This window comes from Squalius cephalus (genome assembly GCF_949319135.1).
Source record: "Squalius cephalus genome assembly, chromosome: 14".
In the NCBI taxonomy this organism is placed as follows: Eukaryota; Metazoa; Chordata; class Actinopteri; order Cypriniformes; family Leuciscidae; genus Squalius; species Squalius cephalus.
In genome coordinates this window covers 17938081-17964711 of record NC_137135.1, presented here as the reverse complement: position 1 = coordinate 17964711, position 26631 = coordinate 17938081, and the positions used below count along the sequence as shown (strand labels likewise).

The 26631-nt window shown below is 38.1% G+C and overlaps 1 protein-coding gene across 9 annotated transcripts in view; it reads right to left on the bottom strand.

Annotated features, from left to right (window-relative positions):
* mid2 (midline 2) overlaps positions 1 to 26631 on the bottom strand; it is a 102718-nt gene that overhangs the window by 44349 nt on the left and 31738 nt on the right. For 5 of the 9 annotated variants that reach the window (XR_013823497.1, XR_013823502.1, XR_013823503.1 and 2 more), the window contains exon 2: positions 16636 to 17384. Coding sequence is in view for 1 of the 9 variants with exons in the window: in XM_079892552.1 (XP_079748678.1) it covers positions 16636 to 17328 (693 nt within the window). In the remaining 8 variants the exon portion in view is untranslated. The remainder of the gene's footprint in view (positions 1 to 16635; positions 17385 to 26631) is intronic. The other 4 variants (XR_013823498.1, XR_013823499.1, XR_013823500.1 and 1 more) reach the window with 1 other exon arrangement.

Below are 26631 nucleotides of genomic sequence, written 5' to 3'. Positions count from 1 at the left end.
ATTTCGTCGTTGGCTTTAAATCCCCCTTTGGACATTCACGATTGGTTACTGATAGAAAGGAAATGCCCATATTTGGGGTTGTGCAGTAGACTCAGAGCTTTACAACGATACCGGTCATGACAGACTTCAGTAAACAGACGGATCTCGGCATGTCGCGTTGGAATGCTAACTTCCTGGTAAATTCGGGAGAAACTTACCGCCGCAAGTAAACAAAATGTAATAAAATAAACATCTTAATGTATATTTTCAACGTTTTCTTTAAAGCAGCTTGAAAGAACACATTGAAGGAGTAAACTAGCCTAAAATCTCAAAACTGACCACTGCATGAAAAATCAATGTTTTTGCCTGCCGTGTCTCGCCTTAAATGCGCTAAATGAGCTGAAATAGTGCTGTGCCTTGAATATTTACATTCTTTACAAAACATGCCTCCTTTCTATGTAAATGAGGCTTGCTATAGTTTTGCACCATTTTTAAAACATTGAAATTTGTCTGGCACATCTGAATGATGGCTGTGGGAAGCTTAGAACTTGATCAGTTCAGGCAAGTTTGAAATGGGCACATATTACTCCTTTGAACATGAATTATTATATTAATTAATCTTTCTTTCTGACACTTCCCATAATTCCTCTCCCTTGGAGACCTTCATGTTGGTAAGTTCTGCAGAGTAGGACATGTTGAGCAGAAAGTATCAAAACAAACGTCCTTCTCAATTGAAAACCCATAAATCCATAGATTAGCAATACCCGGATAAGTGACTCAAATACAAAGCAAGAGAAAACAAGAATTCCCTCTCTTCAGGCAGAGCACATGGGCCGGCATGTGCAGGGACTTGCCATTTGAAACCTTCAATTGTGGATGAAGGGTGAGTCACACTGTCGCCCTGCATCAAGAGACCTTCTGTCCTCATCTTCCACATATTGTCCATCTCTCTCTCTACTCTTGATCGCTGAGAAAGAGCAAGGCTGCCAACGGCCTGAACAAGATTGGGTCAAATTCTAGAAAACTGACCAGTGTCGATTTTACAGTGGATACAACTGTATTGGAATGCCTTATATTTCTTATCATACATTTCTGCTATTACTTTGCATAAAAAGACTCCACTCAAATATTTTGGAGAAAATTTGAAAAATTTGGGTGTGGTATTTTGTTGTTGTTTTTAATAAACTTTTTAAATGTGCTACTTTATAAATGTGCACCTAATATAAAACAAATTCAAGTAAGCTTCAGACAACCAAGCAAATATTTAGTGGTTACAATGCTTAAAATAAAATGTTAAAAAAGTATTAATAAAATAATAATCATTACTAAAATAAAAAATAAAAAAATAATATAAATATAGTAAAAATATACATAATATTTAGTTACTGCCACATTTCTCAGTTGAAATTAAGCCATACATTGAACAAAAATATATATAAATACATTTATTCTTTACATTCCCCCCCTATTTCAGTATTGTTTTGTGCTGACATTCAAAACCTTCCTGTCAAAATGTCATATACCAAATTATGACTGTTTTTTTTTTATCACACATCCTCTTACAAGCATTGCACAACTTGCAAATCTATGTATAATACAACATTCCAAAATTACCACAGTAAATCAAGACAGATCTGTGCACGATAATCCATATATCTACATCTGCTTCTGGCAGTCAGTGTGCTCCTGCCTCCCTCAAGAAAAAAACAAACAAACACAATTTCAAAAGGCACAATTGCAGACGAATAGAGCGCTACACACAACATTGCACTGACATCTCTTGATTCATCACAGCAAGAGAAAAAGATTTCACAAGGCATCTCTACCACATTAAAGCTCCGAACTCGGGCAACACTATAATCTTGAGCTGGACTGGAAGGTGACTTTAAATACAGGCGGTCATTGCTGTTGTGGGCTGTAGAGTACCGAACGACTTCACACAGGCAAAACTTCTCTGAAGTGTAAACAATGTTTTCAAAGGCGGATAAAAAGGACTGTTGATGCCAAGAATGACAAGTGCTGCTTTCTTTAAGGGTTCACAGCAAAGACACGGCCTAGTTCTCAAACCGCAGGAGACTGAGATGGGCATTTGAGATGCACAACAGGGACGACTGTAGTCTCACAGCAGCAACAGACACTGAAACTACTGTATCATGCTCCAAACTACAGTTCTCAGTGTCTAATTGGCTACATAAGAGTGAAAAATCCCTTTGATGGGCCTTTGAAACACTCTGGATGATAGTCTCCGAACCACACAGCACTTTATGAGATATTCTGTCAGAACTGTGTGATCTGGGTTTTTAAAACGCAAGCGAGCTATAATAACAACAGATGCCAAGTCGTGATAGCCTCTGCAGCATATCCAAACCATTAGATATTTGTCTATAATACATACCAATGAGAAATGCTTGAGCCAAATGAGTCACTAATAAACTGCAGCTCAAAACTGTGTGGAAGTATGTCATTTTCTCAACAATCTGTAGGCTGACTTCCTGATATATGAACCATGGCTCTGATGCACTTTCAAACATTGTATCTATCAAGGCTTAAATTTGGTTTATTATGGGTATTACACACAATTTAAACAAGTCTTGAAAGCAGTGCTATTTTAGCAGTATTTACTGTATATACTTATTATAGTATTAATTGATATTTTGAATTTGCCTTGAATTTAATATTTTCAGTTTTCATTAAATTTAGTAAGTTCTAATATTTCAACTTAAACTCATTTGATTTCTCAATTTTTAATTTAAGTTTTTTAAATTTCACATTTCATAATTATATTTTATTTTATTTCAATATTTTATTATATAAATTACTGACTTCTAATCGTTTTAGCTCTGGTTAACAATAAGAACACCGCTTGGAAATTTCCTGCAAATGATTTGCTAAAACAAAGAAGACAAAATTAGTAAATTAATCCACACAAATGAGTGAATCAAATAATTTTGTCTTTCTATTTGACTGTAATTCCAGTCAGTGTCTGAACCTGCACTGGCAGCTCATTGGACTCTTGAGTTTAGTATGAACATGCTGTGACCTGCATTGCGTCAATAAAGAAAATGGCTTCTCAAACATTTGCTGAACGTTGGTTGAAATGTTAATCACATTTTGGTTAAAAACATCCCCAGGGCTCATAATGAATAATGAGCTGTTCAATCTACTAAATGTATGGCACTGCACATTTAACAACTAATGGTACAAAACATAAATATAAATTTAACATGCAAATGGAACTTCTTACATCTTGTCTATGAAGCAGTGCAGCAAATCTGGATCGCTACCATCATAATCAATGAAGCTGTCTACACAGCAAGCATAAGACTCGCTTGTAGAGTAACAAAAAACACAGCAACGGCATTTTTGATGGCTAATGCTATCAGAGATGCTCTGATGCAGGAGGAAGGAGACTACTTAAAACAAACAACGTCTTGGTGTCAAAATCTTTCTCCAGACCAGTAGACTCATTACGTTTACACCGTGTCTACACTGGATGCGAGCGACAAGATGTTATGCGACAATAGACCTCATTATAATCAATTATGTTGTCTACACTGGATGAGGCGCGATGCGAAACGACACAACTTTTTTATCACAACTATTTTTTCTTTTGTCAAATCAAAATTAAGCTGGTTCAGATAACATCATATTTTGAGTTTCTGTTGAAACTCAATCTGCTTCATTGCATTAATTAAAATTTGTAATTTAAATGTATTAAAATGTAATAACGCAAACATATAACTTACTATTATAAGTTAAACCAACAATATATTTTTTTACAGTGTACAATATATAGAAGGAGATGTTTCAGCTATTTTTTTTTTCTGTGTTACACAGAATAAAATCCTCCATGTTTTAAATTACATGAGCGTGAGTAAATAATGACGTGAGTAAATGTGGAACTATCCCTTTAAGAAACAAAAAAAAGAAAGAAACAAAAGAAAACAGGTTGGTAAACACTGTGCCAGACAGACATCTTTGGTCGTTGTGGACACTGCCTCATCATATTTTTTCAGAATCTTATATAAAACGTACCATTTTTTAAGAGGATGTGTCAAGTTAAAAATCTTTTAACATGTAGCACAGTGGATCAATGTCAGTTTTAAATCAATAGACCAGTCGGATGAACCTGGGGATGTGATGAGTAACTGAAGTGTATTTAGTGTGTAGCAATGGAGTATGGGGGTTAATGTACCTCTAAACGTGCCTTCTGATCAATTCCGTTGCGCTCTGTATCGATTTTGTTTAATGCAAAAACACATTCTGAACCCTGTGAGAGTACCTTTCATGACTATTTGTTTATGACAAACAAAAAGCCTTTTTTAGACTGGATTAGTTTTGTATGGAGAGGTAGGATAATGTAATAATTATCAGACTTTCTCCATTATATTATTCCCGTCTGGTCTGGCCATGTCAGTAGCTGTTCAGTGAATTCTTAAAGATTGTGAATTCTCATGCTGGTAAACAATACAGCATCTTTTACCTACTAACATCAAGTGGATGTTGGTCAATGAACAAATACATTTTTCATAATTTTTAATGCATAACATTTGTTATTAATATAAAACAGAAATGTTTTGATTTTACATTTTTTGGCATTTAATTTTACAGGATAGAGCATGAGACATGGTACAGATCGGATTCAAACCCACATTCCCCTGAACACAACAGCTTTTATGTGTCACGACACTCAAGGATGTACACTACCCACTGTGCAACGGCCCCAAACTAAGCATTGCGACTGAAGCAGGGAGACGAGGGGAAGTTGCAAGTGTGTGTATGTTGTTCAGAGGCTGTTGTCTGTTTTTCTGGGGAAAAAAAATTCTGAAAATTTGCTTGAAATTCAATTCAACCTCCTAATAATACCAAATATACGCTTATGCTTTATATTTAGAATTTTATGCATACAATGTTGTGCTAAATGTGTGGCGGCAATGCATATGCATAATGCAAAATGCAGTACACAAATGCATAATGCATAATCCGGAGCACAAACCTATTTCAGTAATTTCTACATGCATCACTTATCTGCAAACTGATTTTCAATATTACGTCAACAGAAACAATTACTTTACAGACATATGTCCCAAAAAAACTAATCCCATCCGAATAGGGCTTAAATACATTTTTACTTGGGATTACAATCCAATGACATTTTCATTTCAAAAATCAAAAAACAACAGCAACATGCTAATCTTGTGTGTGTGTGTGTGTGTGTGTGTGTGTGTGTGTGTGTATATATTAGGGGTGTAACGGTACGTGTATTCGTACCGAACCGTTTCGGTACAGGGCTTTCGGTTCGGTGCACGTGTGTACCGAATGACTGAATGCAATATTTTGTGTGCGGAACATAGGTACAGTTTCGTGTTTCCACACGAACATATTAAGTGGCGGAAGTCTCCGCGTTCAGCGCAAATCCCGCCCTGCAGCTGATTCTAATGTTTTTTTTTAAAAAAAGCTTTTCCGCTTCGTGTGCGCCGCCGCACTCTCCGTTCCGTGGCGTGCGCGCGCGCGCGCGTGTGTGTGTGTGTGTCGGCCCGCTGCGCTCTCTGCTCAATGTTCGAGTCCGTGTTTGCGCTGCGCGTTCTGCTCTGTCGTTAACGGCCCAAACACTCCAATCATGTACCGATCACGCACTGGAAAAGCAAAGTCCGCTCAAATAAGGTGAAATTTCTCATAGTAACTTAGATTTCTGTTTGCTGAGCTGGTATAGTCATGCTGGCAACAATGGTAAAATGACCTGCTCTGATCACATGCTCTGGTAATAATAGCTTTGTACTATAGCTTTGGACTATATTTTATTTTGATAATTATTAAAAAAGTGGAAAAAAAAATCGTAAATTGATTGTTGATTGATTATTGAAAAATAATAATACATTCATATATTTGTTTAATATTATTTTAATATAGGGCTATTTTCTGTTCCTGCACTGTAATCATAGTTATTTATTTATATTTTTCATTATATTTTATTATGTGATATTGGTTTGAGACTGAGAGTATTTTATTTAGTGGAGAACTTTGCAGCAGTATTTTATTTCTTATTCTTTTTTTATTTTATATCTATTTTATTATATTTTATTAAAAAGTGTTTAAAAAAGTGTAAACAACTTGTTAAAAAAAGTTTATAGTAATAAACAACCTGCAGTTTAATGTTTGCATTTCTTTCCCTTACTGTACCGAAAATAAACCGAACCGTGACTTTAAAACCGAGGTACGTACCGAACCGTGATTTTTGTGTACCGTTACACCCCTAGTATATATATATATATATATATATATATATACACACACAGTATATACACAAACATACACGCACACACACATCCTTTTGCAGGAAATTCTTCACATTTTTACACAAGAACTGTAAGTAAATGATCAATTTAAAATAAATTTTATACTTATTTATCACAACAATGAAGCAACCGTTTGATCTAAATTTACAAGCAAAGGATCTTCTTCAATAAGGAAGCTTTCAAACTAATAAACCACAGCTACTAGTTGGTGCCTGGTGGGGGGTAAATAAGAACTTCCATTTATAATTGACTTGTGCTAAAATTTTCACCGTTTACCTTGCTTTTCTGTACTGATAGGGAGAGAATTTTGGATCGCATTGTGATGCAGAATGTATAGATGGCACATACTATTTTTACCTCCCGGGGTTCTAATCTTCAAGAATAATTAGCATGCATGGCACAAGACTTAACGCTAGAGTCGAGATAAACAGACTGTATGATGGGAAATAAGCTCACTGCTGGAATTCTCTTGTGTGCGGCAGCATGGCAGATTTGTTGGACCCCGGGCTCTTTGACACTTGCACTATGGACAGCTGATAGGTGACATTTTTAACAGTCCATTAAGGATGTCTTTGGGAATAAAGCATGCATGATGTGCCTGCTCTTTAAAGTGGGCTGAATAGGCAAGGAAAAAATCTCAGAAAACCTTAGAATGAAAATTCTGTCTGGGACTCGCAATATATCTCATTTTCCAGACTCTTTTAAATGCATGAAATGAGTAAGACTTGAGAGCAAGGCATGCTCTAAGGACCAACTGTGCCAACTTAATACTTCCTCGCTGGTGAAGATAGAAAGTTCATTTAAGTTTGCTTATAGAGGTCTGTTGAATAGAGAATGTGATATTTTAACACATATCAAAATTTGAATAGTCCCTTACATCTGCTTATATTAAATGTTTAAATAACAATAGTGAGAATTAAATTGCATATCGATTTAGCCTAAATTCCCAGTTTGACCCAGATTGATTTAGTCTAAATTCAAAATTCAGCTTTGCCATCACAGGAATAAATTACATTTTAGAATTTATTAAAATATTTTTGGTAAAATAGTGAGCATTAGAGACTTATTTAAGAAACCTTAAATAATCTTACTGACTCCAAAATTTTGAACAGTAGCCTCAGTCTGTTTTTTGTTTAAAAAAAAGGGACAATACCATTCATATGACCAACATACTGTAAAACAACAACAACAACAAACCCCTGATTTCATGGGGTCATTAGGTTTGTTGCGTCTTGTTCGATGTTCACAGTGACCTTCATTGGTCTCTGATAAGATCCAAGCTGTCTGTCTCTTCAACTCATTGGCAGAAGTAGAGATAAGCCGAAGGGGAAGAATAGGTGGAGGGGGGTCTTGTCATAGTCAATGAGTGTCCCAGGGCAGGAAGAGCTGGTTCGGTATTCCTCAGAGTCCAAGAAACAAGGACAGTGTTCTCAGAATCAATGCAGACGTGCTTGTGGTCTCACACAATCTTGTTCTCTCCTAGGACAGGCAGTGTTCTTGGCTGTTGGACAACATGCTTCAGTCATGCAGGATGAGCTGGAATGACCACAGCCTTTCCTGACTGAGAGAGGCCACAGGAAATTCCTACCTTGGACTGTCTTCTGACATTCCAACTCTTGGCGGAAAAGCTCCAAGCATCCCTAGCAGAGATAATGGATGACCCATGTAACCTCACTTTTAAACTGCTGGGATCAGAATAGCTCGGATGGAAGTGGATGCGGAGCAATTAAACAATTTTTGATCTTTGAAAACATGGCCGGAAAAGATGGAAAGACAAAGCATTTTTGTTCACAATCGACCACAACCCACGCAGAACACAGTAAAGAACGTATTAGGAACCGCACTTGAACCTGAAAACTGTTGACTGACAAAGATGGAGGAATGCAGATAAATGCCACCACATCAAAGCTTGAACAAAACCAATTCTGTGTGAAAACCACAGTGAGGTCTGCGGTAGAGAATCAGGGAGAGAAAAAAAAATCAAAAGGCTGAGTGAAAATTCCAAATTCGTATGACTTTCTTCACAATAGAACACAAAAGGAAAAGTTTTGAAGAATGACCTGGTCGCTATTTGCACAGCTTTTATCAAAAATGGTTATCAAAAAAGTGGTCTATATAACTCTTAACTGTTTTTCAGTAGCATGACAGTAGCTCAGCTGCTTTTAAAACAGAATAGCTTTTACTTTAACAAGCTACTTTTTCCAACATGTGGTGATATAGTGTACATTTATTTTTATTTTTTTAATCAACTAAACACAGCTAAGCTTTATAGTTAAGCTATTTGAGGGATTAATCAAGTGAATCGATTCATTTGGATGGTTAATTTATAAAAAATAATAATAAACCACATTCGGTTGTTATTTCAGTTTAATTTTCAAGGACTTTTAATTTGTATTCATTATTTCCTGTTTCATTTGTTGTTATGGTTACTAGTATGTTTTCATTGGTTGTCATGATGACTTATTGGTTCTTTGATTATATCACACCTGTTTTGTATTCAGTTCATTATCTTGTGTAGGCTATATATTGGCCTTAGTTCTTTCAGCTCTTGGTCTAGTGTTGAGTATGACTGAGCACACTGTTTTGTTTGTTTATCTTGTTGGAAATTTTTCTTTTGTTTTATGTAATAAATGTTTCTCCTGCTTAAGATCTGGAGATACACCTTGCCTCATCATCTTCATCATAACAAGCAGTATATTTAAAGTACTCTTTAGAGAAACAGATCGACATTGACTGAACTCAAGAACCGGATCAGTCTGATTCGTGAACTAATCATTCAGATCGTTTTTGTGAATTGAACCAACTGATTAAATAAAATAAAAATAAAATTATTTATTCACAAATTATTTTATTTATTTTTGTCACAAAAAGCTATTGTATAGCTTCAGAAGACTTGTAATACAGTATACTTATTTGATACTTGTGTCCTTTTTTTAGACTGTTCATTGTAGTTTCATGTAGTGACCAACAGAGGCATCAAACTTTCTCCTTTTGTTACATGAAGAATGTAAGTCATATATGTTTAGAAAAACAGTTCATTTTGGGGTGAACTAACTCTTTAAATACGGCATTCCAAAGCAAAACAGCTTGCGCAAATAACTTTACAGAACCACGACAGGTCAAATAAGAAATAAAGGTAGAACATGAGTGCAAAAGAATCTACATGAATTACTAATACATAAATCCCATTTCAAAGAGGGGCAAGACTGAGTGGAATAATCTCTTAAAACCAGAGCCAGTACAGCTTTTAATCCCACTCTCTGAGCATTACTGATATTGTCCATCATGTATGCAGCTGGAAGATGATATATGTGGTGCTTTGCACTTCACACCACAGCACAAAGCAAAGAAACACCACATTATCCCCCCCGCACTCAAGAAACTCCTGAACTTGGAGACCAAAGAGAAGAGAGAAGAAGGTGGATCACATTGTAAGGCTGATGACTCCACTTCACTGCTCTTAAAAGCTTTTCACTTCCTCTCTGCATTAATTGTGTATGGGGAGCGAAAGGTTCAAAGCAGTTTAATAACAAGCCTCTATATTCACCTCTGATAACCTGTCACTAGTACATCTCTTCACAGCTTGCACCATGCATTACACACATGTGGTCATTTTTGCACGCAATCATGTGCCAGGTATGTGCAGGCTTATACAGGAGAGAGTAAAAAAGCCCCAAAGAATGTCTAGGAACGCCTACATACAGAAACAACAAGCACTCTTGCTTCACTCTGTTCTCACGCAGCTGCAAAAAACTGGCATGCTTCCATACAGATGGGAGAGAAAAAATGTTCCAAAAAGCAATAATAGCAGCAAAAACCATAAAAACACATTTTTATTTTAATAGACTATTACCAGACTTGGGGCATAACTAACTAAAAGGAGAAATGCTACTGATTTAACTGCTTTTCAGTAGCGTGACCCTAGATTAGCTGCTTTTAAATCAGAACAGCTTTTCCAGTAACAAGTTACTTTATATTATACATAGGTTTTTTTTTTTATTGATTTTTTTTAATTGATTTTAATTTTCTAATATAGTACAGAATAATTTTTTAAAACAAATTTCAATATTAGTGCTAAAATCAGGGTGCTAACTACGGGGGAGCTAGGGGGAGCTCGGCTCCCCTTAATAAGACATGGGCTCCCCTGAAAACGTGATTTGTGAAATTTTGGGGGGTCTCAAAAAATATAGACAATGTGTTATTTTGACGTGCAATTTCAGTTTTGTGTAATGTGATCATCGTGGATTATTATGTGTAAAATAGCAAAAATATCATTCATTCATGCAGGACGGCGATTTAAACCTACCGGTAATTCACTTCAATAAAGATAACTAAACATGCTATTCTTGTCATGAGCATCAAGGTGTGGTGCGCTGCGGTGCAAATTCCACTCATGTTAACTCATGAAAAAAATATAAACGAGGCCATTGATCTGCGCGCGAAGTCCTTGAAATCCATTCTGTGTTAAGGTAAGGCATGTTATTCCCAAAATGTGTTGTGGCTGGGTTGTTATAGGTCTGCGTGACTCTCGATGGTTTAGGCCTAATTGAACGGAGGAATTATGGTATTCTTCTGTAGCCCGACGAATAATTTAACCGTTGTTCATGTGAACTCAAAGACAGCCAATTTATAGACTATTTGTTGGTGGATGTTTGCTGTTTGACCTATCAATTCGGGTCGATAAAGTGTAATAGGGTAAATCCTGTATAGTGATTTATCCTATATAGTGCTTGCATTAAGCAAGTAGTGCATACACTTGTGACTTGTAGCTGTTATATATCTGTCGTGAACGATCCATTCAGATGAACGAAAGACTCTGAAGGTAAAGTAATTATTTATGTTCCTTGTAAATTATTTTTGACTGCATTATAATGATTTCTTAATTCAGAATATAATCAAGATTGCGTAGGTGGATGTGTTCGGGGAATTTGCCTGTTAAAAGTATAACATTTAAAGCCCCTTAGATGAACGAAATGGCTCTGACTAAAATAATACAATATTTAAAACAAATGCTGCTGTTCATTACTGTTGTTCTTTTTTGCTTGTTTTTTAAAAAAAAAGTTTTTTGGTGGTCTATTAATATAACATTTAATTTCTTTAAAGTATGACTGGCTTGTATCTTAAGCTACCGCTTCAAAATAGGTTGCTACACTGACTATAATATTGAGGGTCACAGTCTGTCCTCTGAATATGGGTGTAAGTCAGAGCACAGCTGTAAGTGCACAGAAAATCTGTACCTTTCATTACCCTCAATGAGGAGTATTTCCATAATGCGTAGATTCATGCCATGCCATGCCATGCTATATTGCCTAATGCATTATCTCTACTAAACACCTTGGGCTAAAGGATAGGCAAAACCAGTCTAATGTGGCTGCAGTAGGGAAATCTGGCTGAGGCTGAGGTGGAAGGAAAGCCCAGGCCATATCAAGCACCTTTTCAGCTGACTTGCTCTATTGGCTTTTAAAACTGTCTGTTTTTGAAAATGACCCCAGCGGCCTACTGATGGCTCACTGAATGCAGCAGAATTGGGCGAGCTGGTGTCTGCTGAGCTGGGCTCATATATCTGTGAGAAGATAGACTGCTTCCCTAAGGAGCTTAGAGTAAGAGGCCCAAACGCCAAACCGGGTGGAACTTTAATCAAAGCTGACTGCTGCGACTTGCAACTTTTCCGAAATAGAAATTAAGCCTTTAATCGCCACTTTTTTTCATATTTTGTGTTTTGGCTCTGTAAAACCTAATCCCTGAGTGTTTGTGAGACTGCTGTCATGCTTTGAAGGCCCCACCGCCCAATATTACTCATGTAAGTCACGTTCAAACGCAGGAGACGGGTGAGATCAATAGAAGGATGGAAGGCACATGCTGAGTGCAGCGGACAGTGCACGCCTAAACATAATATTTGTCTTGGCTCATTTCTGCTGCTGTTTAGAAGTGGAGACTGTGTGAAGAGGTGTTGATGAGGTTATAAACGAATGGCAGCTCATTAGCTCCTTGAAGTATTGCACACAAAGTTGAACGCCATGACTGAAGTACCTGCTCTTCAATCAATTAGCTGCCTGTAACAAAGCATGAGAGGATCAACACTGAAAACCCAATTATCAAACATACTGTATTTTTATAGCCTAGAAATCTAGACGCACCCTAGTGGCAGCAAAATGTATTTTGCAGCCAGGGCAGTCTAGCAACTCTCCATTAACTTTCGAGCTGCAAAAACCTAAATTGGGTCAGGCCAATCACGTCGTGTATAGAGTAGGCGGGGCGGGCTTAACATAATGACGACAGAGTTGCGACGGTTACCTGCCACTTGAAAACAAAGAATGGCGGAGCTGCTGGAGAACAGTCTTTCGAATCGGCTTTGTCCGCGACTCTGGAGGACTTGGAGTTAGGTTTTTCTTTGAGAAAAGAGCACAGAACGGCACTAATGTCATTCTTAAAAAAAGGAAAATGTGTTCGTAGTTTTGCCGGCCAGATATGGCAAAAGTTGAATCTATCAACTAGCTCCGCTGTTGGGAAAACGCTCTGGTTGGTTGTAGCGCTGTCCTATTGCGTGCAGAGGGAATTTGAAAGACAGCCGTTTATCCCGCCCCTCGGATTGAGCGTGTCTATGGTGAGTTGCCGGACCCAGCATCTTGTTATAGGTCTGGCTTGCCAGGCTAGTATTTTTATACACTACCTTTCAAAAGTTTGGAGTTAAAACGAAGAAGTTTTTCCTTTGAGTTTTCTGCGTAGAGGCGACATCATTGGATCCGCGAAATTGACTAAAAACGCTGTATTCTGCTGCCAGGACATTAGATGGCGGGGAAACACTATAGACTGAACATGTAAAACATGTGTAACATCATCGTCTTCAGAGATTCGTGTTTTTGTTGTTTACACAGAGACATTTTCATCTTCATTTTTACATTTTCAAAAACTTGCACTTTGAAATCCGTTTTCAAAGGTTTACATTTGCAAGCACCTAAAACGCCATTGTCGTGTAAATGTACGGGCAAAACGCATAAAAAGTTTTACGTTTTTAGTTGAAAACGGTGTTGTGTAAACAGCCCCTTACTCACAGACAAATTCTTTTTTTTTTCAGGGCACGAGCATGTAGCAAATTAGCTCAAAAGGGAAATATAAATAATTCATTATAACTTGCTATAATTAAATAGTAATATTTGGATCAGTTAATAGAATTAACTTGATGTAGTTGAATTAACATTACAATCAATTAATCTGTTCGTCCAGCGAACACTTAGTATTGATCGTCTATCAACTCTTATAAAGGATATTTTCGTGGCCACAGAAAAATAACTCTTTCTTAGCATGTAGCTGTGATCGCACCGTTAAAGGGACATTGATTTACAAGCAGGGACCAAAACTCACATGAATGTGCACAAAAGTTTCATTTGACTAAATCACGAACACAATGCGAATGTTGACTAGGAAATGGCAGAGCTCATTTAAACGCGTGAAACTGTTTGAATCAACATCATCATCCACCATGAAGCTTACGTACAAACAAGGATTTCTCATTTTACTTGAGCCGGAAAAAGATTAAAAGTTTGAAGCCCTGAGCCCTGATGGCGTCTTTACTCTCTCTCTCTCTCTCTTTCTCAGGTTGTGGATTGGAAGTTCAAAGTTAGACAGGTTCAAAGCTTCAGCAGGGGAACATTTGAATAAGCTTCTGCAATGTAGATACAAAACCCAATCCAGACGTTTTGCATTAAAAGAGCATTTTAGACCTGGCATCTTATTTTACACATAGCACAACTTTTTTAAAGCATCAAGACTGTTACAGAGACCGTGCGGAATGTGTACACCTACAGCGCAAGAGGTAATTATGGAGACAACATTCCAATGAGTAATTCAAACTGAGGTAATCCTCTCAGTCCGCCGGGATTCCTAGAGGAAATTAAATGTCGATCTGGATGCTGTAACCTTTGCATATTGCCAGCCTATTTTCTGTTTCCCTGCAAGAAGACCTTGGGACAAAAGAAGAGCAACTTTCTCAGCTATCAACTTTCAGCAACACACAATGAAGTGCTACCACAATCGAGGCAGTTTCAGCAGAGCCTCGTACATTTTCTTCAAAAACCAGATTGGGCGAGCATGCATCAATGATCGGAATTTCCTTTGTGTGAGCTGGTGTGAACAAAGAGGTCAACCGGGATACGAGATCACAGGGAGATCACATGTGCCCTCTATGCTTGCTATTATAATGCTGATGCAGAAGTCAATGGCGGCCTATTCATGGGAGCAAGATTATGATGGTGTAAAGGCCTCTATGTGGGCTCATATTAACAAATCCACCCCATGAGAACTCAACAAGCACATAGCACAAGCGACCTTAACCTGCTCTTCTCTTGTAACTCGACCCTTGCAGGGATAATAGAGGTAATGGGAGGCTGATCTAGAGGAAACCTATAAAGAACTGCTCTGAAGTTATGATGGCATTGAAAAAACAAGGCACGGATGTAATTCTGACCTTCTGCAGCTGCGAATGATTATACTGACGGGGCGCGACTGTATTCACAGGTTGGGAGCTCTGTGGCTCTGTGAGCTTCTGTATTTTAGCCCTGATTCAGCAATCAGGCTCTTTGTAGTAGGTCAGCATTGCGTTTCAGTGTCGAACAGAGAATGGCTTTAGGGACTGCAAACTCATCTAATATGATAATGAGTCCTGCTCAAAGGAACAGCTGGGCAGTTCTGGCTGCTACTATGCATGAAGCACTCCACTATGAAGGCCGACAGATATTGCACAGAATGGGTTAGCTTGATGCTAATGAAATGAAATTAGCTTTCTAAAGAGAAAAAAAAACAATTTTGCATAAATGATGGTACATGATGCAGGACAACAAAGATTTTATAAAAGAGATTACCTTGAACTATTTCGCTTAAAATCAGTCAACAAGAACCCTTTCTATTGCTCATTTAGATGAGTCTTAGTAGCACTTGATTATAGAAACAGCTGCTTAAGGCAAGGCACTTCAGGAAAAAACAATGTTTCTTTTTTTATAAATGTACCTTCGGTTTTTCAATCCGTACTCCCGAATTCATAATCTGTTCGCTATCGCTATCCATTCCCACAGTTGACACACATGATTCTTATTAAGTCTTTGTCTATTCTGCTTCAAATTATAGCATATAATTTAAGCATGCAGTTAAAGGGATAGTTCACTTTGAAATTAAATTTTGGTATGTTTTAGCTTACCTCAAGGGCATCCAAGATGTAGGTGTCTTTTTTTCCGCAGTAGTTTCAATTTTGATATTTTTAGGTCAAACCGTTCTTGTCTGACAGTCATATCATGCAGGTCTGTGGTCACTGTCTCAAAGAGCATGCACAGAGTCCAAATTAAAACAATTCCCCATCGTCCAAATTAAACAATTCCCCATCGTAAGTACACATTGATGGCCTAAGACACGAAACGAGCGGTTTGTGTGAGAAAACGAACAGTATTTATATAGTTTTTACCTCTTGTAACACAGCCACGTCCAAGTGATCTGAGGGCGTGCGCGCATCCTGCTGTGTGTCGTGTAGGCAGACTGGTGCATAGATATATATACACTAGATGTCGCCTTGGCTATGGAACGAATGTCTTTAATGCGAAATCTAGTGTATATATACCTATGCACCAGTCTGCGCACACGTCACACAGCAGGAAGCGCCCGCGCCCTCAGATCACTCGGACGTGGCTGTGTTTTATGAGGTAAAAACGATATAAATACTGTTCGTTTTCTCACACAAACCGCTCGTTTCGTGTCTTAGGCCATCAATGTGTACTTACGATGGGGAGTTGTTTCATTTGGACGATGGGGAATTGTTTTAATTTGGACTCTGTGCATGCTCTTTGAGACCGTGACCATAGACCTGCATGATATGGCTGTCAGACAAGAACGGTTTGACCTAAAAATATCAAAATTGAAACTACTGCGGAAAAAAAGACACCTACATCTTGGATGCCCTTGAGGTAAGCTAAAACATACCAAAATTTTATTTCAAAGTGAACTATCCCTTTAAGACAGTTTGATGTATTCAACTTAATTATACACAATAAAACAATATACAATATACAAAAAAATTTGATAACATGAGATTTGATAACAAACTGTGAGCTTGTTCTGCTCTTGTGATGGTAGACTAAAGATTTCTAGGGATGGGATTGTTAAACCGAGGGAACAATTTAAGAATCTGTGAGTATGGTTTATAAACTATGGGGACGAATTGAAAAACTGTGGCCATGATTTGTGGCTCTTGTTTTTTTTTTTCTCCTACAGGTGACTTCCCGGGCTCCCTATGATCAGTACATTGATATCTATTAGTTACATTTTCTACCCTATTCATCTGGGGTGTCTTGCTTTAAGAATCAAGTTCAGGACTCACCTTAAGTTTGTCGAAGCGATCACTAAGCGAGGTGACCTGATGCTCGCGGTGCCGTCCCACCAGCTTGCAGAGAGCGCAAATCAGCTGGTCGTCCACCACGCAGTACATGTTCACTTTCTCGTTCTCATGCTCCAAGCAGGCCAGCCCACGCAGCTGAGCGTCCGCCACCGGCTCCACCAGACGATGGCTGGTGAAGGGCTTCTTATTGGGGTGCGTGGCCCGCAGGCAGCGGTCGCAGTACGACACCTCGCACGTCACGCACGTCTTGACCGCCTCCCGTGGGGGCTCCTGATCGCAGAACTGGCAGCCGACGCGCTCTAGGGACATGGCGCTGCTGGCGGGGCTGCCCCTCGCGCTCCCGCCGAGCGTGGCGCTGTAGGGCCGAGGCCGGCGACTCTCGTTGGGGGAGTTGGGCCCACTGACGGAGGCCTTCTGGAAGCGGTCGATGATGTTCTGCAGCGTCACATTGCGCTTTAGGCCCTCCAGGCCGCGCTGATTGAGCGTGATGACGTAGCGGCAGGTGGGGCACTGGAAGGCGGAGATGGACTCGAGAGGCTTGGTGCTGGAGCAGTGCGAGACCAGGATGCGGTGGGCGCAGTTGAAGCACAGGCTGTGGGCGCAGGGTAGCAGGAGGGGGTCCTCAAACAATTCCAGGCAGATTGGACACGTCAGCTCGGACTCCAGTGTTTCCATCTTCAATTGAACCGATCTAAAGGTGACATCAAATCCCACAGAAGCTGGTCAGTCACCTGTGCGGCGGATAGCTACGGGTTAGTGGCAAGCAACTTTAGTGTGGCAAAAGCAGCACAAAGAGAAATTCCGCTCAAAAAACAAAAAGGATACAAGGTTTTTATGTTTTTGTTCACTCTTAAAAAAATCACTCTTAAAAATAAAGGTTCTTTATTGGCATCTGTGGTTCCAGGAAGAACCTTTAACATCCATGGAAATGTTCCAATCCAAAAGATTCTTTATAGTGAAAAAAGGTTCTATAGATTATTAAAAATGTTCTTCACACTAAGACAAAAAATGGTTCTTTTAAAAATTTGGTTTTGGTTCTTTGGGGAACCAAAAATAGCATTCTTTTAGCATTGCTGCAAATGATGGAACCTTTATTTTTAAGAGTAAAAGATAGCTTTTTGAGCGGAAAATCACTAGTTGTAAGCAGTTTGGTTAACGATAGCAAGCATACATTGATTTGTTAACAACAAAGCATTATATTTGGCTCAATAGTGGCAGCATGTTTAAGCTAACAGTTTTACATGGAAACATGATCAAGGATTGCCTTCAAGCTGCATTGTCATTGACAGATGAGGATACATGATATTCCATTCACTTTTATTCATACGCATATGCTTTGGAACAGTAAACAGCACACACGCACACACACACACACACACACACACACACACACACACACACACACACACACACACACACACACACACACACACACACACACACACACACACACACACACACACACACACACACACACACACCTGTTGGGCTTCAGCAAAGCAAATCAATGTCATCAAGCACCATCTCTGCCCATTGAATAAGACCCAATATGATGCATCACTTCTCTTAAGACAGTTTAAAGGAAAGCTAAACCCCCTGAAGTAAAACCACTCCTACACATTTATTTTAAATCATACATTCGTGCCACATCGCTGCTGTTTTAATGGAGGGGCTTTAGCAGATTACAATGTTTCTGCATTGATGAATATGAATGGGCCCAAATCAGCACAGCACATCACTGAGCACGGGCACCTGTGCCTCCAGCCTGCATGTTAAAATGTGTTTGTCTTTTCAGCTAATGAACTGTACTTCATGCAGTGTGATGATACACTGCCTGTTTGGTTAACATATACATTCACACAAAAAGGGAAATTATAAAGAAATTATAGTATATAATGAAATTTTATTACTACCTTTGAAGTAGGGATGTGCAAAATTATACAGTTATAAAACTGATTAGTTGTTGGGTTGTCTGAGCGACAAGTCGGTCGTAAAACGTCCTGTTTAATCGCATGCAATTCTAAAATATACTTATGTCAGGCGTGTTTCTGGCACCATGTGTACACCAGACATGAGCAGAAATGTAAATCACTCATTATAATCAATGAAGTTGAAACTAGAAGCGTCCACTGTAGGATTTCTATTATTATAAAATAAATATAATAAATAAATAATAAAACAAAAATAGTGGTGTTTGTTATAATAATACATATTATTATTATTATTATTATTATTATTATTAATAAAATAAATAATAAACAAGTAAATAAATTATAAAAAAATTATAAATTAAAAGTATATTTATAATAATATTATTTATGTTTAATAATATGTTTAGTTTGTTTAATAATTGTATTTTTCATTCATTCAGTAATATATTATGATTATTATTATTATTTGAGCTTTAATTTTTTCTTTAAGCCTGAATTCATATTGATTGCGCCAGACACCTCGGTAGCTTTTAACGATTTCCATCTCTGAGGTTGCATACAAATCAATGCAGGATTCCGAGCACAAGTAAAAGGATATGATCATATTGCCTTAGTCTATCACATTTCCCTGCACCTTCTGATCTAACAACGACACCGTCCGTCTCCATCCTATCATTCTCACATTAGGCTTCAGCTCCATCCTCTTAAATGGCTATTGAGCGTGTCAGAATGTTTTAGACACACGGCTCTACTGGAGCAGCAAGTTACTGCCATTTCTGACAGGGAACCTGAAGCCTCTGACTGCTACTAAAAAATATCTGACAGCTCCAGTGAGGAGCCAAAATCTCTTGAAGTCAGCAGACATCCTGAGATTTTGTATTAAACCTTTAACTCGACAGGCACTTATGACGGCAAGCCAAGAAAAGCATGTGATTAAAGCAGCAGTGGACCAGTGGGAAACTGGATTAAGTCATTACTGGAAAAAATAAATAACATGCAGATATTATGGTAATACTAGTTTGTGTCCTTGTGTGATAGTCACCTTGATGGATAGCCGGAGTGGTGTGCGAGAAAAAGAATAATTGAAAGTTTGAGCTGGGGTGTCACACTATTCCGGTATTGACAATAACCATGATATTTAAAAATCAAAGATTGATATCATGTTAATACTACCCATGATGATGTGATAATATCGTAAATAATCCATCATCTAGTTGACACGCCAACATGGTAGGTGGCACCTTAATGTTGGTTGCCATTCTTCATAAACAGAAGAAAAAAAAAGACGACACAAAATCATGTCAGAGATGACAACAGAACAGACTAAAGTGAAACACTCCAAAAAAAGTTTGCTCGCCAATCTGGGACTTTTTGGATCCTGTAAAGGAGTGCCAATCAAAAGTACTTTTTGTATGCTTTTAAACAAATATAGTTACAAACTCTTTCTCTCTACCTCACAACACACACATTTTGAGTGTAAATGACTGACTAAAAAACTTGTGGAGACTGTGAAACAGAATTGAAGCAAATGCTGAAACTCGGGCTGAAACCATTAGCGTGAGTGAACAGAACTGCTCTTAACTTTTCTATACAAGTTCAAATTGTTTGCCACCGTTAGTTCCATTGACAGTTATCCAAACACACAGGACTTAGATTAGAAAAGAGCAAAAGCTTGCCTGGTAATCTGGCAGTTCTGCTAGAGAAGAAACAGTCAGCAATTGTTTTTAAGGCGGGACTTGAATGTGCAGTGATTTCTGAGAATCATTGTTGAATTCTGTTGACATGTGAAAAATCATCCCAATCAAACACACCCCTCCATTCATTGCTCCACCCCCACAATGCATGAACAGGCATAGCAGAAGTGAAGATGACGAATGACAAAGAAGAACAAAAATTAACATACAGTACACGAGTATATGCAAGCAAGAGTTCACTGTTAGTCGCCAGCAGCACACACTCAAAACCAATGTTACTCGTGTATGAAGCAGAAACAACGTAACCTCGGCATCCATTTTCAGGCCTTCCCGCTTCAATCTCTTCAAAAATGGAAAGCTTTTCTAATATTGCGCGTGTCCTAAAGCTCTTGCCTGATCATAACCATTCTTTTTCCAGTGATATTCCTCTGACCTTTTCTCTGTTGTAATGTCTCTCAGCCATCTCTCTTTCTACAGTCTTTCTTCAAATCTCCCTCTTGCTCTCTCTCTCCCCTCCCCCATCATGAGTGTACACGCCCCCTACTGCTGATTGGCTACAAGTTTGTTGAGATGCTCGGCCAGATCCACTTTCAACAGTGTTTCCCAAAAATCGTTTACTGCACCTTTAATGAAGGTCACAATGAGGTGATGAGGTCAGCAGATCTGTCTATACAGATCTGATGTTTTTAATGCAGATATTTGAAAACATACAGAAAGCATCAGGAGGTTTAGCATGTAAATGTCTAGTTTAAATGTAACAAGCAGAAGAAGTGATAGATTGGAGAAGTGGAGAAGCTAACAGTTTACTCCTTTCAAAGAAAGACACCACATCATATAATCTGATTCTGATGAAGTGCTCCATATGGAGGCTGATCAGAGTCTGCTTTTGCTCATGAACAGCCCTACTCAGGCACAAACACTCATGCACAAGATCTCAGAGCCGAGTCTGGTTTATTTGATCTGTTCTTGGCTTGATTATGGCATTATTTCTTCCTTTGATGTTGAATTGGAATAAAAAAAGACGGAAAGCAGTCTCTATAAGAGATGACTCATATGGTAATGATTTAACAAAGCCACTTAGTGCTCAATCGCAAATGCACACGTATATCAGGTGCGTAACATGTTTGCCTGAACGCAAGCCTAGCTGCTGATATATTTGCTAATAATACAAGGTAATACAAATGTCATCTTTCTCAAATAATGTCAAGGTAACTCTATAAAATACAAATTCTAAGCAAAGCTAGTTTAAAAGATGGCAGTTGCATTCCAGTCTCAGGCTCTCCTGGGACTCTACTTATTCTGTGTCTGTTAGGAAAAAGAAAAACCAACACCCATGCGTCACTGAGAAGTATGGCATTTCTGGAACAATGACAATTAGCCTTGTCAAAACAAAAAGGGCAATTCACTTTTAAAATGTCTTTAAGGACTGCTCTTCCTTGAATTATATGCATACAATGATAATGAAACAATTATTACTTACAGCTCATATAAAGGGTCACTGAAACTTTCTCTGTGTTTAATTTTAGAGAGACTAGTCAGCTACAAGGGTGGGCACACACAAATTAATCTATCTATCTATCTGGTATAATAGAAAGTCTACCGGTTTACACATAGACAAAACAAAACAAAAGTCACTGTCCTTAGTGGAGTAGGTCATATGAGAAATATGTTCATACAATGAAAACATGTCTAAACAACAAACTCCATCTGGGTCAGTAATTCAGGCTAGTATCACATGCATCATTACATCAGTTTAAGTACTTGTCCATTCCAGAATTTTTTTTTTCTAAATATAGCCTACAATATACAATCTAGTGGTTGACTGAGATGGATTTTTACGTGTCTGACAACTAGAGAGCAAGGTGGTCGATAAGATGGCAATCCAGCATACCATATGATATAGTGTAATCCAATTCATGCTGAAATTAAACATTTCCTCAAACTTTGACAAAAATATTTGAATTTGACATGAAGTAAAACTAGAATGACACCGGAATCTTTCATAAACCTCCTATAACACTGACCTACCATCCATATGGTTTAATATAGGCCCTCGCAGCCAGGACACAAGGTAACCCACTGTGCTGGCATTCCCTGGCAGGTCCGTCCAGAATTAGGAAGTATGTTGTCTGATGTTTGTAAGTGGCTTACTGTGGTGCTGGGTGGGCCAGTGGGTCAGACTCCACCCTGCGGCCCAGACACACTAATGGAGCCATTTATCTCCTGTCAACCTGCAGCTGGTTACCGGTTCCCCACTGCCTCCTCTGCCGCTTGAATAGCCAGAGCTGGAGTCACGGGCAAAGAGGAAGTCTAGACCGGACACAGCACCACTGGAGCACTACTGCCCCACACCTCACGGACGGATGAAGACACATCGATTAAAAATGAGTGACTGGACTTTGGGGATTCCCAGAGCTCTGCTGTTAGGACAGGTGCCAGGGAAGCCATTCACAGTTTATCACCTCCAAATTTGTTACGACTGACCTGCCGTCAAGCCGAGTGGCGGCTGATGTGAGCAGGAGGGGTGTTTAAGAAAGCCAAGAGTGGCAAATTCTACACAGTGGGATTCTTAAAAAGGAACATTTTGTGCTGGATAGTGTTTCATGAGTTGCTTTATGATCCTTTGGAGTTTCAAAGTTTTAGATTTTACTTTATAGTCTCTTCAGATCAGTGTATTATTCACTATAATATATTCACATTACTCATAAAAAGCACCAGTACATAAAGTTCTTTGAGGAAATACGTTCTCATATAGCGTTGGATATTTGGTAATGTTGCTCATACTCAATGCATTGTTAATACTACAGACATGAACATATCAGATATTGAGGCTTGTTGAGCAATACTGTTTGCTATTATAAGTGATTTGACTTAATGATATTTCTTCATAACGTTCTCCTGGTGGACAATTAAAAAAGGTGAGATTTTGTCTCAGAACAAAATGAATGTATTTGATGTATCTAAAAAAATCAAACATATTCAAATTCTAAATTGAACTCAGACATTACAACATTATAATTATACAGTATGAAAAATGGATATTCATTTGGAGATTTGGTAAAAGATTATATTTAACAGTCATTAAATTACTTATTTATTTTAGTTGTGGGTTAGAGTTAAATGTAAACATTAGCATGTACATCCAATATGGACCAATACAATTATATTCTCTAATAAATGATCAATAACCAATTTAGAACATAAGTACTGTGCGTTCCAAGAAAAAGTCTTCAAGACTTACATCGAAGGCAGGAGCTGAGCCATAAAGTATACAGACTTGGGGCTTCTTCAGAAAAAGTAAAAATCTAACTATTAAGGAGCCCTGCATTTGATATGCAGAAATAAAAATGTGTATATAATGGCCACAAATTAACAATTTCTTCCCACGACTTACGTTTGACTAATTTGTTCCCTCGTATTAAGTAAATTGTGCGCATAATATCATTTGTTCCCTCATTTTACTAAATCGTGGCCCCATTGTAATAATGTTTTCCCAATGTGTTCACTTGTTTTAGTTAAATTACACTGAGGGAACGAATTTAACAAGTCGAGGGAATGAATTCTTAATTTGTGGCCATGATTTACTAAAATGAGGGAACGAATTAAAAAGTCATGAGAAAGAATTCTTAATTTGTCCCCATAATTTACTAAAACAAGAGAACAAATTATTAATTTGTGGCCATAATATATACATTTTTGTCCATGTCATGTTCCTGGCTCTGTAAATATTTGTTTAAAAATCTAGAAAAAGAAAATGTACACAATGTATTGTGAATTAATACAAATAGGGTTATCACCTGAAAGTCATCAGTTGAAGCTTCATGGTGCAATAATCACCACACAAACTCTTCAACATAATGTCAATGCAAAAAAGTCTTTGACCCTCACTGATACATTTATGAAAAGCTCAATCCCACAAGAGTGCTGGAGTGAATAAAAGCATGCAGGTGTGTTTCAACTGAAGTGCCTGGCACAGAATCCACGGCTCTTCACCACTGCATTCCCTTATCCACCCTCGACTGCTAAATCTTGCCATATATATAAATACGACACACGTTTTGGAGAGCCCACACTGAGTAATAATCTGTTCACCCACAGCTAACGCTTTGAGCCAAACAGGTGAGCCATTGTGCGAGCGCAGGCACCGAACATGTGTCTTCTGTACAGTAAACCTGTCTACTTAATATAAGACATGCCGATTTTCTGCAGTGATTACCATTAACAAAAGACGTGAGAGAGACAGAACTGAGCTGCAGGAGTTAGTATGCAGTAAGCATTTCTCAAATATCTGATGAGAACAAAAGGTTATGGATGTTAATTACAAATTACAGGATTATTCCACCGACGACTTCATGTGGAACTGAGACATGTCGCTAATTAAATAAGCGTTCTGAAGTACACAGCGATGCTAACAGGACCCAAAGGGTGAATACGCCTTTAACAGGTTGAAGTATTGCTTAAACAGGCGGTTTATTTTATCCCCCGTGGGACAGGGTAATAAGGGTATGTGTTAGGCCTGTTTTTAGCTGCAACGCAGTGAGATTTCAGCCGCGATTGGCTTCAGCTCAACCTAACCATGTAGCCACACAGGGAGAGTCAACACAAGACTGCCTAGATCTCGAAAGTAAGTGGTCAGTCTCTCAAACCATAAGTGCTACTTTATTTATTTTTAATGTCAAAGCTTGAAATAGAGGGCAGACTTGGATAATTGCAGTGGATGTGTTTTTTTTTTAAGGATACACAATGGCTGTCTGGTCACCAAGGTCATAGATGGCCATTTACATTATGTGTTTCCTCCACTTTTGAAAGGGCTACACTGTTCAAAAGTTTGAGGTCGGTAAGATTTTTTTAAAAGAAGTTCACAAAGGCTGATCAAAAATACAGAAATATTGTGAAATAGTATTACAATTTAAAATAGGTGATTTCTATTGTAATATATTTTAACATGTAATTTGTTCCTGTGATGGCAAAGCTGAATTTTCAGTGTCGCATGATCGTTCAGAAATAATTCTAATATGCTGATTTGCTGCTCAAGATATATTTCTTCTTCTTATCACTTGTGCTGCTTAATATTTTTCTGGAAACCATGATACATTTATTTCAGGATTCTTTGATGAAAAGAAAGTTAATAAAAATAACAACATTTATTTGAAACAAATACTGTTTACTGACAATATAATGAATCATTGCTGAATAAAAGCATTAATTTCTTTCAAAAAATAAATAAATATAAATACCAGTTAGAAACAGAGAGCCGGTTCTTATTCAGAACCAATTCAACATTTTAACAAATATCAGTACAGCGTGACCAGATAGCACAACCAGTGTAGGCCAATTACAGAACAACTTATTCTAATGATTTGGTTCTTTTTAGTGAAAAAGTGTGCAACCAGTGGTCTGATTCCCAAACGATTGATAAAATGAGCCAGTTCTTTTTAGGTACTGTATATTATACAGCTAAAGATACACATTATGAGCTTTCTCAGTAGTATTTTATAACAAATATATATGAATATGTTTAGTACAGTTGTTTAATTTAGAATTAGAGTAAGACTGCATTTATTCCAGCTCTAAAAAGACTGTGAAAAGTCATTAAAAAAAGTGTGTAACACACCTAGCAAGAATTGTTTTAATTGATTGATTATTGAAATTATTCGTTGGGAATGGAACTGCATTTCTTTTCCCAAACATTTTTTTTCCTTACAAGTAAAAAAAGAATGGAGTAACCAGAATCGTTGAGTCATTAAATTCTTTACGAATCCTGTTTCCATCACAAGTAACAATTCCCAGAGGTGTGCTGTGTTTTTTTTTTGTTTTTTTTCCAGACCATGTTGCACATCAAATGTGTCATATAAAAAAGTAGTGAGAGTTTTTCACACCAAGAGATTACAGTAGCTTCTACTTCACTGCGACCCTTGTGGGTGCTGTTCTCCACATCCTCTCTCTGACACTGGGCTAGCTTAATCAAACATGTGGTTCTATTCATAGAATGTAAACAGTGCCGTGGTGGCTTAGTTTTGTGGAGATCAGAGCAATGGCCGCTGACTAGAGGTTCAACGCTCGGCATCTGCAAAAACACGGATGGATAACCTTCACAATCGAAGACCACGGATCCAGGTCAGAGCCCATCTGGTGCCCTACTACCACTCGGGAATAACAGGGTTGTGAAATGATGGAAAAGGCTTCCTTTGTCCCAGATATGGAAGTGGCAGGATCTTGATGTAGGAGGGAGGAGCACACACCAGTGGAAATGTGTCTTGTGTTTCACAACATACTGTAGTCACAAATAAAATGTAAAAAGCGTATAATTTTTTCAGAGACTTTTTTTCTTCCTGAAACATTGAGGTTCTGTG